This window comes from Artemia sp. Qi Xiang Cuo, chromosome 9, assembly GCF_049724085.1.
Source record: "Artemia sp. Qi Xiang Cuo chromosome 9, ASM4972408v1, whole genome shotgun sequence".
Taxonomy (NCBI): Eukaryota; Metazoa; Arthropoda; class Branchiopoda; order Anostraca; family Artemiidae; genus Artemia; species Artemia sp. Qi Xiang Cuo.
The window spans coordinates 19,175,161-19,193,583 of record NC_142802.1 but is presented as its reverse complement, the minus strand read 5'-3'; the positions used below and the strand labels follow the sequence as shown (position 1 = coordinate 19,193,583).

General features: G+C 35.1%; 2 protein-coding genes across 3 annotated transcripts in view; both read right to left on the bottom strand.

Moving 5' to 3' along the window:
* LOC148948403 (SAC3 domain-containing protein 1) overlaps positions 1–484 on the bottom strand; it is an 81,943-nt gene extending 81,459 nt beyond the window's left edge. For both annotated transcript variants that reach the window (XM_089094331.1, XM_089094330.1), the window contains exon 1: positions 396–484. In XM_089094331.1, coding sequence (XP_088950457.1) covers positions 396–451 — 56 coding nt within the window. In that variant the 5' untranslated portion in view covers positions 452–484. The remainder of the gene's footprint in view (positions 1–395) is intronic.
* The window catches only part of LOC148948399 (pentatricopeptide repeat-containing protein 2, mitochondrial-like), a 447,312-nt gene that overhangs the window by 174,115 nt on the left and 254,774 nt on the right, over positions 1–18,423 (bottom strand). The window lies entirely within an intron of this gene.

Sequence of the window (18,423 nt, the reverse complement as noted above, 5' to 3'; positions counted from 1 at the left end):
TTTCTATCGGAAATTAATTTCAGCCCCCCCCCCCCCCTATATATGCCAATTCAGGGTTAGGTTAGGTATAGCCTATATAGGGGGTGGCTGAAATTCATTTCTGATAGAAATGCTTATTAGGCTATATTCGTAATCAGCATAAAAAGGCATCAAATGGTGTATTCACTTTATTTGAAACTCAATAATATGATTTGGTATATATTGACCCAGAAGTCATTATTGAATTATGAAAGGACATAAGAAAAGGCATCACATGATGTTTTCACTTTCATCCTAGCTAAATTAGGCTAGGTTATGGTGCCACCTGCAAATTTATCTAAAATTCTAAACAAAATAATAAGTACAAGAAAATTCTAGTAAGTGTCTAGTGATAATAAAGGAAAACTAGCACTTACAAGTCTGCTTCTGTGTCTGAGCAAAATTTGAAGCATTTAGCATTACTTTCAGTCATTTGCCCAGCACGTTACTATAATTTCAAATATTTTGCCATAGCTAGATGTATCTGTTGCCGAAATTATTGTTCCCTCCCTACCAGGAACCCCGATTTTTGGGTCCATGAATGTGTCCCCTGACCATCCAGAATATGTCACTTTTAGTCAAATTGTGTCCAAATTTTGTTTATGATATTTTCATCTTAAATCTCAGAAACTAGATGTTATTTTTTACTATCTGTGCTATTGACCAAAAGAAGCTTCATAAACATCTTTCAAAGCCACCAGTTAACATCAAATATAACAAACCGAAAAAATCATTTAAAGCATCCACACAGAAAGACTTGGTGTAAAAGCACAAAACTCATAAATATTAGTTGACAGTACAAAGACTACTTAGGAGCTTAAGGCTCATCTTTATTGAAAGTATAGTTGATTTTTAAAATTTACAAATATTGTAGGTTAAAATTAGATATTGAATGGAGTGTTTTCTGTTTTGTTTTTTATTATTATTATCTTTTAATGATTTAGTGTTGGTTCCTGATGTTCCTGACAAAGTGTGATTTTTTGTTGATGTGGAGATTGGTTTTCTTTGTGTGAGCAGTCATGCGAGCAGTATTTCTTATTGATTTGTGTCTAGGCCTAGTTCAGTAGCCTGTGAATGATTCGTATGTAGTATTAATTTTTTCCCCAGTTAACAGGCCTCTGGGCCTTTTGGAGTTATTTTTGTGGATTGTAAAGTTTTTTATATTTATTGAATAAAAAACTTGAGCTTCCAAAGAAAATTCCTCTTAACAAGTATAGGCAGTATGAGGGTTAGTATTTTCACTTTTTTTTTAGATTTTTACCGATCTGAATAGTGAGGGAAGAAGGAGTGGGGGTAGATACTTCAAAATACCTTCCTGGGACATGCTTTAGCCTGTAGACCCATCCCTGAAAGTTTCAGTTTCCTAACCTAATCCCTTTCTAAGATAGCCAAAAGTAGTTAAAGCAGAATTTTACCCATACTTCATTCTGTAGACCCATCCCTGAAAGTTTTATTTTTTTTAACCTAACCCCTCTCCTAGATAGCAAGAATTAGCTATACTAGAATTTAAAATTCTAGTTTAACTATAATTGGCTATCTTGGAAAGGAGTTAGTGTTAGGAAAATGAAACTTTCAGTAATGAATCAGAGGCCAAAAACATACTCTGGGAAGGTATTGGCAAGCTTCCATGTTAACCTAGTCCTCAGATTTCTAAGTCTTAGAAATTTGCCTACTTGACAGGTAAATTCCTATTGCAATTTTGACAAAACATCATTTTACATTAATTTTCAGTTATTAATTCCTTTTTCCCTGGTTTTAGTTCTGAACATGCAATTCCTTTTATTTGAGTATAATTATAAGCAGCATCGATGGGGTTTTCTAAATTTAGGAAATGTATTTGAAAATCTTTGAAACCTCACAAATTGGGACTGAGCAAAGCTGTATTTTATATGAATTATGAAAGAGCATAAAAAAGCCTCAAATGATGCTTTCACTTTCATCCTAGCTAAATTATATGACCCACTGTATAGTTACCATGTATTTTCGACATAACACCTTTAAATCAGGTTTTGTTTTCTTAGACCACACTGCCGTTCTAAGACAAACAAATAAACTCTTAAATGGGGATGAATCCATTTATTTAGACAGTGAAAAAACAGGTAAAAAAGTCCAGATGTTTCGGTCACAAATGCAGCGACCGTCTTCAGTAGAAATACTAAAATAATAAAATTGAAACTAGCATATTTATATATAACAAAATAAATAGCTTTTCGGGTCATTCACAAAATAATGCACTTCCGGATTATTCACTAGATTATTTTCAGAGAGGGTTCATAGACAAAGTTCATTCAAAGTTCTTGATGCAAATTTTCTTCTTTAATCTTGCCCAAATGATAAACAAATATGTGGTGAAATGAGAACAACCCGGTAAACATCTATAAACTCAACATTTGGTTTGCAATTAGAAGACACGGAAGGTTTTGCCACTTTCATTGGAAATGAAAATATAATAAAAATAAAAAATCATTTAAAGCATCCACACAGAAAGACTTGGTGTAAAAGCACAAAACACATAAATATTAATTAATTGTAAAAAGACTACTTGGGAGCTTAAGGCTCATATTTTTTGGAAGAATAGTTGATTTTAAAAATTTATAAATATTGTAGGTTAAAATTGAATATTTAATGGAGTGTTTTTTGTTTTGTTTTTATTACTATTATCTTTTAGTGATTTAGTGTTGGTTCTGGATGTCGCTGACAAAGTGTAGTTTTTGTTGATGTTTGGTGATGTGGAGATTGGCTATCTTCGTGTGAGCAGTCTTGCGAGCAGTATTCTTATTTATTGGTCAAACTCAAACCAAGTCAAACTTAAAACGAGCAGAAATTAACATAAGTTGGGCTCAAAACCCTTACGCCTTCCCAAGGCAAGACCATAATTTGCACTTTACTGAAAAAATACAAATGAATGTGCATTGTCAGTTTAATATACTTATACTGATATTCAGTAATCAAAATGTTAATATTATTTGATTCATTATTAAAGTTATAAAAGTAAAAATATTTATATTTTTTTCAGTAAAGTGCAAATTATGTTTTGGCCTTTGGAAGGCATAGGGTTTTGAGGCCAACTTATGTTAATTTCTGCTCGTTTTGAGCTTGACTCAGTTATTTATTCTAATTTCTGTTCGTTTTGGGTTTCATTTATTTATCGATGCTGATATGTGGTAGTTTCACGCTTGGTAGATTATATGATTTTATTTTTGCTCATTTTTTGGTTAATGGAGTTAGATAAGATAAGATTTATTGCTGAAAAATGGCTATCACAAGCCCAAAAGGGCCGAATTAGCACTTTAGCGTCAAATACAGCGAAAAAAGAACAACAAAAACAAACAATCAAACAACAACAGAAAATTATAAAAGGGTCAATGTCAAATACGAAAAAACGTTAAAAACAAAAACAAAGTAAAAAGTAAACTCATAAAATTAGAAGGCCAATGTCAAGTCAGCAAAAATGCCCCCCCCCCCCAAAAAAAAAAAAAAACTCGCAAAATTAACAAGGGGATAAAGTAGAATTAAAACAAAAACATAAGTTAGTTGGCGACTAACAAACATAAATATAAAACCACCAAAATTGCAAAAGGGGAATTAAAATTAATAACATTGAGGTAACGCGGGTGTAAGGGGGGGGGAGGCAGCGGAGATTCAGTGGTTTAAAAAGTCAACAATGGAAGGGATAAAGGTACTTATGTATATATAAGGGCAAACTCGTATTGGGGCGAAATAGGGAATTTTTGTTGACACAAAACGCGGAAGGCGGGGTCGAAGGGGTGAATATTGACCGGGGACAAGGGGAGTTGTTCGAGGGTTATGAAGAGCATTGTTAGCAAAACGCAAGGTAATTTTTGCTCTCCTTTCCTTAAGGGAGACAAGGTTAGCTCTCCTAAGAAGGAAAAATATAAGGTACTTTACCTTCATTGAAGATAAATTTAGGCATATTTTTTTTACTGCTTCTATTCTGTCCGACAATTCAATGGAAATGCCAGGATGCCAAACAGGACAGGCGCACTCAAGGGTTGGGCATACAAATGACAAGATAATCCTCAAACAGTGCGATTTAGGGAATTTAAATTTTTTAAGGAGTTTAAGGAGGGAAAATGCGGCATTTGCACGTTTTAAGAAGTCATTAATATGACAATCCCATTTTAAGTCGCTAGAGATGGTAACGCCCAGTAATTTCATAGTGGTAACGGACATTTTAGGGGGGATTGGACAGGAGAAAGAAGGAGGAGTTTTAAGGAAATTATTAGTAAGAACAGTTGGCTTTAAAGGGTTAACTTTCATATCATCAGTATGAGCTTCGGCTGATGTCGATTCCAAGATGTACATTGGGTTGCTTTTGGAATTTTTGGAACATATCAATAAGACAGTTAGATCATCAACGAATTTCCATCTATCCGGGAAATAAACACCAAGGTTGTTTATCATTGTAAGAAATAAAATTGGACCTAAGAGGGTTCCTTGGGGCACACCATTATAAATTGGGAGGGGATCAGAATATACATTAAGGTATTTCACGACTTGCGTTCTGTTAGAGAGGAAAGACGCAGTTATTCTAATTAAATAAGGGTCAACTTGAAAGTCATTAGATAGCTTTTCTAATAGTATATTGTGGTTGATTAAATCAAAAAGTTTGTGCAAGTCAACAGCGATAACATTAAGCCAAGTATTGGGTTTTTCGAGTGCGTTGCATATTGTGTCCATAAGGTGAATAAGATAGTGGATCGTAGACGTAAAGCTTAAGTTCTCAAATTGTCATTGGTCAACATTTGGAATTATTTTTACTTTCAACCACTCAGCTAAAGAGCTTTCATATAACTTCGTAAAAACTGTAGTAAGAGTAATGGGACGGACACCATTAAAATCTTGATTATTACATTTCTTTTTTACGGGAGTAATAAAACATAATTTCCAACAATTTGGAAATTTAACAGTAGAGGTAATTTCATTAAAAAGTAAGGACAAAGGCTCTGAGAGATTGTCAGCAAAGGCTTTAATTAGTACAATCGGAATGTCTAATGGACATGTACTACACTTTTTAATGTACCTTAATTTTTGCCTCCACATCCGAGGGCGAAATAACGGGAAAATTGAGAGAGCACAAATCATAAGGAGTGTCAAAAGAAAGGGGAGGGAGGTTCTGAACTATAGAAGTAAGAAGCCTGTTCAGATCATTGGCTGTAACTGAAGGGTCTTCTTGGAAATGGAAGTCTATATTATTATGTGCTTTCCCACAAATTTTCTTTCTTCTATTATACCACTATTTTGGCTTTGTAGAAAATAAATCCTGGACTTTGCATTTGTAATATGAAGAAGCAGAATTACGTATTTCTTTTTTTATGTGTTTACGGAGTGAGTTCGCTTCGGATGTTTTACCACTCTTTAGTAGATTCAATTTAATTCTAATTAGTTTTTTCAATTGGCTAGTAATGTATGGTTTGTCATTAGAACATGTTTTTACTTTTTTCACAGGGAAGGAATTTATGTATTTTGTTTTAATCAGATTTTGGGATTCGGAGACTTTAAAATTAATGTCATTTGTTCCTTTGAGGGCCAGCCAGTTTTCATTGGTAATCCAAGATCCAAATGTGTAAAGGCCATCATTGGAAATTGGGCAATAAGAGAACTCAGTAACAGAAGAAGTATGATTAAAGCTATAGAGAGGCTTCGTTAATAAACAAAAATGGTAACTTCCTCCTAACGGGGGCAAGGGGACAGGAGGGGTGTAGAAAGCCTGCATATTGGTGCAAATCAAATCAAGGGTTGAATTTCCTTTTGTTGTTGGTATTTTTACTATTTGTTTTAAGTTTAGGGAACTACAAAGGGAATTTAACTTTAGATCATTAGCATCACCTACTGAGAAAATACCGGCGTTCGGGAATTTGCATAGGACAAAGTCGGCACTACTATGCAGTTGTTGGTAGAATCGCTGTCTTTGTGCAGCGTTTTGATTTGGGGAATAATAGAAGCAGCAAAACACAATCAAATTAAAGGGGCGTGGTAAAACTTTGGGTCTTACACTTACCCAAATGATTTCATCGTAATCTGAAAGGTTGGGAGCATGAATTAATTTAGGAAAAAGATAATGATTTACAAATAATAGTATTCCACCTCCTTTTTTACCTAGGGAGTGATCATGGGGACGATGTTTTATGAATTGGGAGTAGTTATTAATTTTCAATAAATCAGGGTTCTGTGCTTGGACCTCAGTTACGGCAATTACATCAATTTTGTGTACTTGACAGAGGGCCTCTAGCTCGATCAATTTGTTAAAATTCAGGCTTTGGTGTTCGTAACAAGCAACTTTGGGAAAGTAAAATGGTTACTAAAGAGGGCAGTTTTTTGTTTGTTGATTTTGGGAGGCAGTGGGGGGTGGGAGGACCGTGGATCTGGGAGAGGAGAGGCATCTTTTTCGGGATGAAGGCTGGGATTCGTTTGAGAAGCAGGATTAAAAGGCAGGGCTGGACCCGGCTTGAGAGAAAAGGATGACAGCGGACAAATTATGGGGATATAATTAAGTAGGGATTTGGGGGGACATAAGTTAGAACTAAAACACTGGTTTACACTAGAGTCACGTAATTCGATGCTTCCATAACCCGAATGGATGGAAGTAGGGTCTTCTTTGTGGTGATAGAATATGGTGGGGGTTTTAAATTCCCCGGAATAAGCTGGTGGCGGTGCTTCAATGGACACTGGTGTGTTACATGACAGGCTCGGTGACTCCCGTTTTTTGACAGAGTTTTCTTGGCACTGTTGGAGGGGGGAGAATTTGTTTTCGTTGAGCTGACCTGCTTGTAGCATCTCACTGACCTTTGATGTAATGGTTGGAAGGTTTAATGTAAATCGTTTTTTGACAGGTCCAAACTGGTGAGAGAAGGAATTAGAGGGAGTGCTGACTGTAGGTTTAAATTTTTTTTCGGAACTGATTAAGGGCTTTTTTAAATATTTGTACCCATATTTCAAGTAGATTTAACAGCAATCACCAAAGCAAAGCCCACTTCTAAAGCTGTCACAAACCCTGGTATGCAAGAGTTTGCACCCAGGGACACTAGATTCATTCTTCCAATAATAATTCTTGCACAAATTAAGGTATTTACACGACTCTTCCTTCTTGCAAATCCCTCTCCAGGCATATTTGCATATACCTTTATTAGCATTAACTTGTTTCTTGGATAGTTCATCACTAGTATTGAAATCAGACCTGGTTTCACATACACAAATAACTTCAATTGGAGAATGAACTTGACCTTTAACACTTGCGCCTGATAGGTGATTAAAACCAAGAAAGTTTAATCCCTGAAAAACACAAACTTTTTTTTATATCTTAGCTGAACCGAAAATCACTGGATTCATGTCTATAATTTTGTCGTTGACTTTGTCTTCTGTTAAATCTTTATTTTTGATGATGTTATCAGGAGCGACATTAGCATCAATAAGTCTTGTTTTAATATTGGTTTTAACAGAAATTGGAGATTTCTCCTTTTCCTGGATTGGAAAAGACTGGGGGTTACCAACTCTAAGACTTTTTGAAGTGGTTAGGGTGGATATTTCTATAATAACATTTTCAAGTTCACTCATCAATGATAATAACCGCTGCATTGGAGGGAGGAGGTTTCTTGTCTTAGGTGCAGTAGGGACATTGTTTAACAAGTTGGACTGGCAGGAAGCACAGGTCTTGAATACTGTAGCCTGGTCAGGGGTTTGGCAACTGAAATCAGTTGATTTTGCAACGAAATTGGTTTAGCAGGACACATCGGACATGGTTGAGGGGGGACTGTCCTGGGGCATGAAACTGGTTTGGCAAGGAATTGATTTGAGAGACGAAAAGGGTGATGACCTCACTTCCTTCAAAATGTTGACTAGGTCACTTCCCGATGGGTGACGTGGAGGCGTCCTAAGGGTAGACGGGGTCTGGGCGGAACAACGCAAAGAGTCATCAAAGGGTACTACCTTGTCATTAGTATCTTCTTTTGTAGTACAATCTAGGCAAAGCCGATGTTTTGACCATTTAGAATGTTCTAGACCGGAGAAATGCTCATGTAAGTAAAACTCACAGCTACTGCACTGAATAGAGTTAATAGCAACTCCTAATCTGCATTCCCGACAAAATTTCTTTGCCATTTTTTGAACCGGAATAGGTTTTGATATATTATCGCTGATTAAAGATGAGTTAGCTAGGGTCACTGAATTAATTCATGTTCAAAGTTCTTAATTAATTCTGTCCAAAGTGAGTGAATCCAAAAAGGTGTTTTACTGAGATAACCAGGATTTTAACTCCCGAAGAGGAAAATAACGGATATCACGTAAAAGGAAAAGAACCATTTGTAAATTTTGAAAATGCCTTTAGAAATCTACATTATTTCCCCATGGAACCAAAAGTGAGAGAGCTTATGTTTCAAGTCATACACATGATTTCGCCTTACCGAAATAGAGTGTCACGTTTCCTGAGAAATGAAGATAAAAATGCTCTTTTTGTTTTGGAGTAGTGGAAGATGGTTTAAACCACGAGTTCCTCAAGTTTAATGAAAATAAGGGAATTTTTCAGTTTGTTTTTGATTTAAGTGAAAAGTGCAAAATTAAAGTTCAAAGTGATGAAGAAAAGAAGAAGCTTTGACATAAATTTGACATAAATTTGGATTTGGAAGTGAAAAAGAAAAATTCTCTGTGTTATATTATTGGAAATATGTGTCATTATGTGTGGAGTAGAAGGAAAAGAAAGAAAGTGGTGTGTTTAGAGGGTTTTAGGAGTTTAATTGAGAAGAAAATGGAATTATTGAAGATAAGAAATGAGTGGAGAGAGTATTTTTTTTAATTTTTAATTATGAATTATTTGTAAATATGGCGGGTGGAAAAAGAGAGTGAGAAAGTAAGTAGTGGAGAGAGTTTGAGTTTTCTATTGGTAAGAAATAGTTTTTTGTGTGAGTGAGTGAGAAAACAGCGTTGCCAGTAAGGAAGTTTAAAGAAAATTATTGATAATTGTTTTTTTTAATTAGCAGCCAAAAAAAAAGGAAAATTGGAAAAAAATGAAGTTTAAAAATGGGGTTTGGTGGTCATTTCAGCTTATTTGTTTTTCGTAAATATTAGTGTGTTTATTTTTGTGTTTTATAAAAATAATCTGAATTGATAATGTAAAAGAGGGTTTTTTTGTTTTGTTTTTTATTTATTTCTTATTGGGATATTTTTATTTTATTTTTATTTTTGTAGTGGCTTCTTTGCAGAATTGGAATTTGAGAAATTTTTGTCTGTTTTGTAAATGGGCACCGCAAGCGGGGACTTCCTGTGGAGGGGGGACGTCCTCTCTGCGGGAGAGCATTTTATTTTATTGTTAATGAAAATTAAAAATTATTTTAGTAGAGGTAAAATAATGCGAAGACCACTCTTTGGCTGCTAATTTTAGTAAAATGTAGAGTGTAGGTGGCATTTAGATTTTTGTAATGTTTAAAGGTAATTTTTTTTAATGTTAGTGCCACTGAGAGGAGAGGAGGTGGGATTTAAAAAAAAAAAAAAAAAAAAAAAAAAAAAAAGACTCGTAGAAATTCATTGTGCGCAGCACAATCAAAAACAAAAATTTTCTCGCTCTCACGAATTTACATTTGAGAGGAGCCGAGAATTAGTTTCTGGCGCATGTGATAATGCCAGCCATCATGAAAAATTGGCTGCACTAGCCTCTTAATTTCCATCTGTGGAAACAACCCCAAATCTCAACAAAAAAGTAATTTGCCCGTTGGCATAATTTAAAATATTCCCAGGCCAAAAATACACAGGCCTCTGAAAACGATAGGAGTTCAGGAAAATGAAGTAAGAATCTGAGCGAACCTTGAATCGCTTTTTTCTGGGCCTTGTCCCCTAAAATAGTTGAATGAATAATGCTAGGCGATGAGGGATGAAGATAATATTTAAGACTGGAAAGACAAGACTTCAGTAAAGGGATCACAACTTGTCCGCCAGTTGTGCATTGAGGAAAAGGGCTATCTTTCACATCTTCCCGCAGGGGATCTTACCCACGGGATTCCTCCCCCTCATAAGGGAACAAACCCTCTTTTGAGTTGATCAGACCAATATCAGATTTCTTCACAAATTTCTTTGATCCAACCCAAAATTCAGTACCTTTCAGTCTTTCCGTAACCCCTTGTTGACAAGTCAATTCTCTGTCATGATTATCTATAGTTTCTCTTAATATGTCATGGGTCTTCTCCTCCCTCCTAAGTTTTTTCGTATCATTGTAATTTCGTAATTTTCCCAATGGATTTTGGACCTCTTTGTCCCCTCTATTTTTTATGTTATCAAGGCACAGCCCATCCAATATTTTTTCATTTTTCACCACTGCAGGCTGAATCTCAAAATTTTGTCTCTCTTATACACTTCTCTTTTCATTTATACTTTTCTTTTCTTTTGTAGTAGCATTAAATAAATCGTCATAAGATCTGAATTGGACTCTAGTGTCCACCATCTTTGACTGCCTTTCTTTATTGTAGTTCCGCTTAATATTTTTTTCTCTCTTTTAGTCTTCTTTATTCTTACCGCAGAAACAAATATTTCGTCATGAAATGGGAACTGAACTCCGACATTTAGTTTTCCATATTCGACTAAAATTTCTCAAACTTTTCGAGGGAAAGCGCGTACAATAAATTTCGTCTCCTTATTCTCTGGTGCAATCAGCGCTTCATTTTGGCCTGTACTTGTTAGCGTCTCATATTCATTAAAAGTGTTTTCAAGTTTTTCATTTCCTGGAAATTTTACCGAAAAATCATCCTCGCGCGTCGTATTTTCAATATTTTGTGGTCTTTTTACTTCCGCATCCCATTTTTGTGGATTATCATTATTTTGAATACGCGTATAAAGTATTTCGTTTTCCGACAGGACGGCAGAGCCTCTCAATTTGTTTTATGGGCCGGTCCACCTCCCCCCGTAGTCAACGGAGTTGTATATTTTTCTGTCGTAGTGTAATTTTCTTTTTCTCGTGATTCATTCTTATACAAATTAGTATGGCTACCTGACAGCCTAGAAGTTAGTTGGGATAAAATTTCACTTTCTGGGATTCTCCAGCGGGCTTCTATTAGGCCTATCATGGTTCTTTTAATCTCTTGGTGATATCTTTCTTCTTTCTCTCTAGCTATTTTATCATTCTCCTTTTTTCGTTCTCTGGCTATTCTCTCTTCCCTCATGAAATTTAATATTTGTTGTGTCATATCTATTTGAGTACTCTTTCGCGAGCCCCTTCTGGATCTCGATTCGACACTGCTCCTTCTAATCGTACTACTTTTATCCCTTCTGTCATTACATCTTCCTAATTCATTTTCTGAGTTCATTCGTTCTTTATCTGTATTATCTCTAACCCGCAACTCTCCTTCATTTGGCACAGCCTCTGAGGGGTTAGTTCGTCTTGTTTTTTCAAATATTCTTTCTGCCTTGTTTATTTCGTACCCCCCTCATTTTACCACGTATACTCCTTTCCGATCATAATATCTCTTAATTAATTGGTCAATCGTGGTAAGCTCAAAAACTGCCACGCGAAAATTATGGTACGCAATTAATATTGTCAATTATCAGCTCCGTGTAATAATATTCAACAAATTTTCTAATAACCGGAATATCTAGACTTCATTAGTGATTAACGACTTCTTTCACAGCAAGCAGTTTTACGCAAATGAAATATATCTCCGAAAAACGAATTAACAGGGGTTGGACGAGAAAGCAAACTTATAAACCGCGCGAATATTCCACTAGTGAATTAGCTGGACTAAACTCAAACAGGGGAACTACCCTGTAAAAAAAAATCACGTATCCTCCCTGGATACTCATACGTCAAATATAATCTCCTCCTGGGCAGATTACTCAATAGGACAGGTGCCTCCCACCTTCCTTGTCCAGTGTGCGCAAAATTGACAAATTCTCTTAATTTGCCGTCCTCAATACTCTTATAACCTTCGTCGCTGAAGATTATATCTATGTCCGCAATTCACTCAAATAATAACCTAACTTTCAACGTTTTCTTATCTGTCCTTAAACCCCGTAATACTTTTCAATACGGAGATTCCCCAACCCGGAAACTCAACTCATTAATTTCATGTTATTCTTTTTTATATTTGTCTAACGAGGCACACAGCCCATTATAGACCTTCATAATTCTATTAATTGATTGCAAATTTTTGTCTTTTTATATGTAATCACAATAGGCTACTCTCTAGGCCAAATTAACCAGTCTCTTGAAAACGCAAAATTCTTTTACTATCACTGCTGTTGAAGCTCCTTTTCTTGCTGCCATCACAAATTGGAGATGTAAGGTACGGACGGGGGTCACCCCGTATTGGTGCAAAAATGGCGCAAAATGTTGCTCTGCCACTTACTCGAGGGGGAGAAACCCTTGTCGGCCAAATTTTAGTGGGATTCCCGCGCTTACCCCAACGGTTCCGTATCTATCGGGTATGTCAGTGCCCGATTTACAATATACCCTGCCTTAGGGCTCGATAACGTGATCGAATGGTCTCAGGGGCCACTTTAAGGCCAAGGGTTACAGGTAATATTTCTAGCTATCTCCTTGGGCTGTACCTAGGCTAAAAAGTCAAATATTATATAGTATAAAAAATCTTACTGTATTCAGTCAGGCTACAGAAGGAACTATAAACCACATTTCCAATTTTCCCCCAGTCCGCTCACCGCGTGCCTGCGGTGTGTGGTGGGGGATTTTTCCAGCCAATCCAAGGGCTTACTTAATACTCGTAAATCTTCCCAACTGCGCAATTGATGCCTCGTGGCTTGTTTCACAACCTACGCAATTAAAGAAGGAAAGAAAATGGCGCCCAAAGTTAAAGGAAAATTAATAATTATTACTTGGGGGAAAGAGAATAATTAAGGGACCAAAAGAAAAGAATCTGGGAAGGGCAATTATCTGAAACAAATTAGGACCAATGGTCCTAACACTGACCGATCCCTCAAAGGATGTTGATGAAGAATTTATTCATTCTAATACATAGATTTTGTCAATGTTATCTGACGTATCCGAGCAATGAAATCGATAAAGAATGCCAATAAAGAATTTGTTTATTGGCATTCATAAATCGATAAAGAATGCCAATAAAGAATAAAGAATTCTTTATTCAATAAAGAATAAAGAATCAGTGCTACCAAAATTATCTGTCAAAAGATATTGATAAGGAATTTATTCACTCAAATGTATATATTTTCTTAATTTTATCAGACATATCTGATAAAGGACGAGGAATCAAAACTTATTCACTCTGATGCTAAGATTTCGTGACTATTATTTGATGTACCCAAAGAAGGAAATAGGTAAAGAGTTTTCACCGTCTGGTAGCTAGATTTCGTAATCGTTATCTAATTCACCTAACAAACTAAGTTGATAAAGAATTTTTTCACTCTGATGCTTAGATTGTGTGAATGTTAACTGATGTATCAGACAAATGAAGTTGATAAGGAATTTATTCACTCTAAAAGATAGATTTTGACAATGTTATCCAACATATCCGATAAAGCATTTTGATACAGATGTTATTAATCTTAGACTGAGATTTAGTCAATTTTATCCGATGTATCTGACAAAGATTATGATAGAAAAAATTTATTCACTCTGATACTTAGATTTTGTCAATGTTATCCCACGTATCTGAAAATAGATGTTGATACAGAATTTAATCACTCTGATACTTAGGTTTTAGTGATCTTGACCGAAATATCCGGCAAAGGATGTTGATAAAGAATCTGTTCGCTCTGATACTTAGATTTCGTAAATTTTATCCAGACCTATCCGGCAAAAGGTGTTGATAAAGAATTTATTCAATCTGACACTTAGATTGTGTCTATGTTAACCTATCTGCCCAAAACATGATGTATGCAAATTCCTTTTCTTACATCCCCAATGTTTTAATAGGCATTCTAAACGTTTGATATGCAGGCATTCTCTAAAAATAATGAAAATATAACAATGTAATGCATAATATATTTTTAATGAAAAAATTTCGTGTAGGATATTAATACAAAAATATGTTATTATACATTATTAATATTAATGAACAACTTTGGACATTTTGAATCTGTTCCATAAAACAGTTCACCATGTTCTCTCTTGATTTTGTAGCTATTGTCTTCTCTTATTTCGTAATTAGTAGAATAATCCTAATTCCATTTTGAGTCATACACAATTTTTACTGGCGTGTCACCGACAGGTTCAATATGCATTTCATCTTGGCGATTATTAGGTTCATTGTCCATATGATCAATGGTAGTAACGTTTGCTGACACTTTGTTTTTCCTCGATTCATCTTTATATTCCCTAGTGATATTTTCTGCCAATGCCCTTTTATTTTTCCGGCAATTTCAATGTATATTACAACATTATTTTTACACAGGTAACACTTCCTGCATGTGGACAAGATATGGTTTATGATACTCATAAAAGAGTTTGCCTGTCTTCTTTTGATCTTCCATTGAAGGTTATTAACCGAAAGCTGATGATAGGATGTATCAGTAGGTAAACTGTTACCAGCAGCAGTAGCAAGGAGTTGTCCTCTATCATCGACGATTATTTTTATGTTGGCATTCTCTTATAGTGCAAACATCTCCGGAAATCTCAATCTCGCATATCCACCATCATAAGAGTTGAATTGTTATGTAACTCCAAAGAAATTTAATTCCTTAGTGTCATGACAATGCACGCATACATTCCCAATAAGATCTCCACTTGGACTTGTTTCATAGTTCAAATACTTCTCCATGTCAGCATTCAATGCTACAATAACACTATCATGTGAACACACTTTCTTAAAATGCTTCATCTTCACTTTTTTAAAGATATGTATTATGTATTTATCATTCCACGGCGTAAAAAATACTGATTTAATAAATGTAATAACCTAGGTAGTATCGATAACATGCCGTAGAGTGCCATTGGGACAGCTGCATCGTGTCTATGAGCAAGCATGGAGTACGATTGGTAGAGCCGAAAGCATATTACATGCCTTTTTAAGATACGTAAAAAAAAGTTGAATAATTTCGAAGTCCAAAAAAAAATTCTGTCCAAAAAAAAGGGCTACTACAAACATTACTTTTCTAATAGTAAAAGTCACGATTAAAATATTATCATTCTTATTTTGAATTTGGAAAATATTAAATGTGAATTTCTTATGTTTTAAGTATGTTTTATCTCATTCGAAGACATGTAAAAAAAAGTTGAAAAAAAAATTATCATGTTCAAAAATAATAAAAAAAGTTAAAAAAAACTTCAAAAAAGCATAAAAAAGGGGGAATGGGGTCCCCAAAAAAGGTGGAGGGAGGGGGCCCTTGGAGGTTGGTGAGACGGGACCCTTGGATGTTGAGATCCTTGACGGTTAGGGTCATTGGTGCTTACGGTCATTGATGGTTCATACTCATAATCTTCTCACCAGTTGATTTCTAAGGATTTCTATAAAAAAAGTGCTACTACAAATATTATTTTTCTAATAGTAAAAGTCATGACTAAAATATCTATATCATTCTCATTTTGAATTTGGAAAATAATAAATTTGAATTTCTTATGTTTTAAGTATGTTTTATCTCATTCGAAGAGATGTAAAAAAAACAAGTTGAAAAAAATATCATGTTAAAAAAAAGCTAAAAAAACTTTAAAAAAATGGTAAAAAATGGGGTGATTGGGGCCCCCAAAAAGTTGGAAAGAGAAGGTCCCTTGGAGGTTGAGGATAGGGCGGGCACCTTTGGAGGTTGAGGTCCTTGATGGTTAGGGTCATTGATGGTTGCGATCCTTGATGCTTCAAACCTATAATCATCTCACTACTTGATTTCTAAGGATTTCTAAAGATTATTTTGAATTTCTTAATTAGCATGCTTTTATTGGCATATACATCGCTATTAGTATAAACTTTTTAGTATACCACAATGTTAAGAGCATATTTTATATTGACAACACTGTTCAAATGGTACTTGTGTATTATACAGAACACATCCAAGAAGTAAAGTTAGGTCAAGTCAGAAGGTCATCATGTTATCGTTAATCGTTTCCGTTGATTGATGCCGACGATGTTATTCCAAATTTATAATAAATTGCCTATGAGTTAGCAACCCCTTCGAGCTTACCTTAACTGGTATGCAGTTTAACCCTTTTTTTACCACCTTCGTACAATCCAATTAAAAATGTTATCGAGCTCTGTTTTACCCATATTATTCAATCAGCAGTTAAGATCATTCAGAACAGAGTTATGCAAATGCTATACCCTTTTTCGCAAATCGAGTTAGTTAACTCAAATGATATAACTTTCAAGTTGAAAAAAGTATGACTATACCATACCCTTCATTGTTTTCTAATTACCCATGATGCATTCTTAACCAAAGGAATACCTTTTTCGCGAATTGAGATAGCTTTTACGCAAAATGATATAACTTTCAAGTTGAAACAATTATGACTGTATCATACCATTCACCGTTCTGTAATTACCCATGATACATTCTTAACCAAACCCGATGAGATGCCTTTAAGCTAGAGGTTATCAATACCTAACCAGTTAAGATCATTCATTGCAGAGTTATGCAAATGCTCTACCTTTTTTCGCAAATTGAGTTAGCTTTTACGCAAAATGATACAACTTTCAAGTTGAAACAATTATGACTCTATCATAACATCGTTCTGTGATTACCCATGATGCATTCTTAACTAAACTATTGAAAAAACATGATTATGTGACCTCCGGCCCAAAACTAGTATTTTTACAAAGAGACCACCTTTGAACACGCAATATGAAGATCTCTAGTTTTGGCTATTGAACCTAGAAAAACATGTCTGTCAAGCCTTGTACCGTCTGTATCAATAGATGACTGCCCGCGGTAAGCCATGTACCCGTGAAACTGCGCACATATTCTTGTGTAATTCCTTGTAGGGTTCGGACCTTATAGATGGATATATGGAGTACCGTTAGTAGAAACATCTCTGATTGGCCTAGAAAGTAGGTGTTGCCTCAGAAACCCGTCAGCGAAGGCATGTACCGTCTGTATCAATAGATGCCTGCCCGTGGTAAGGCATATTATGCAATCACTGGCTGGATATATAGATAGAACACTACTACCTCTGTAAAGTTTGGGTTAGAAATAAATAATAATAATAATATAAAAATGAATACCTTTTCCTTTCAACTACAAAATCAAACAAACACAACTTAAAAACACAACTTGGTCTTCGTCAATATTTGCAACTACAAAATGTGTGACCTAGAAAAGAGGCCCCAAGGAAAACACTTTTCAATGTGTGGACAGGGGTCTGCGTGAACGCAGTCCCCCACTACCAAAGTTTACGCTGTTGAGTTACCCCTATTTAGGGTAATCACACGGGTCAGCCAATGCGAAGCAGGGTTGCTGCCATGGCCTGGAAGAATTTACTAAATCTGAGAGGAAAAATTTACTAAATTGTATCTGTTTTTACTAAATGCTAAAAAAAATTTTTGCGCATGTGCACCATCAAACATCGATTTTTACTATAGGAGGATAATCAATAGGATTTCCACGATATTTTTTTCCTTTTATCTTCTTTTTTTCTTCTTTTCTTAAGTTTTCATAGTATAATTAAAAATTCCAGAAACCTATAAGTTCAAAAATCCTTTTTTTTTATTATTTGGATGTTCTACTGGATAGGCTTCATATTTCAGATGCGGTTTATCCAATACATCAAACAATAGTCTGGAATCTTAGATTCTGGAAATCCTGCTGGTGAAGCCCGGCTTTAAAATTATCAATGGTCTTCAGTTCATAAAATTCAGATATATTGAAAAATCAAAAAACAATCAACGAAAAAAAACAGCTACAACTCATATTCACGAAGCAATTCAGGTGATGGTGTGCATAGAATCTGAGGTGTGTTTTAAAGTGACGGCTTTTGAAATTTGTCCCCCAGTTTCCGTTTTTAAGGTTTGAAATCTAAACCCTTCAATTTTGCATTTTTAAGAAGAAATTTACCACTTTTAAAACACTAATTGCGTTGGTCTTTAAATACGATATAAGCTGCTTACAAAGATTTCTAGCAAATTTTAAAGAAATTAATTTAGGATTTTTTTTAACTGATTTTTTTAGGATTCTCTCTCATTCTTATTCAAATGAATCAAAAACCAATACAATCTATGTCACTTCAAAACGAAAATGACGTAATCGGCTACCGGTTTAGTTGTAAAAATGTGTAAATTAAAAAGTACACCTCGAACTGGACTAGGGCTGCAAAGAAAAAAAAGTAATATAACATACAATAATTAGTTTAAAAAAAAACAACATTGTGTCAATATTCTTCAGGTCAGGCAAATCATACAAATTGAAAAGTAAGAAGAAAATATGTAGTCACAATTAAAAAAAAGTCGCACTTAAAAGGCTTTAATCGTCCTCGGCCTCATCCGAATTTAAAGTATCCGCTAGCGCACCTCA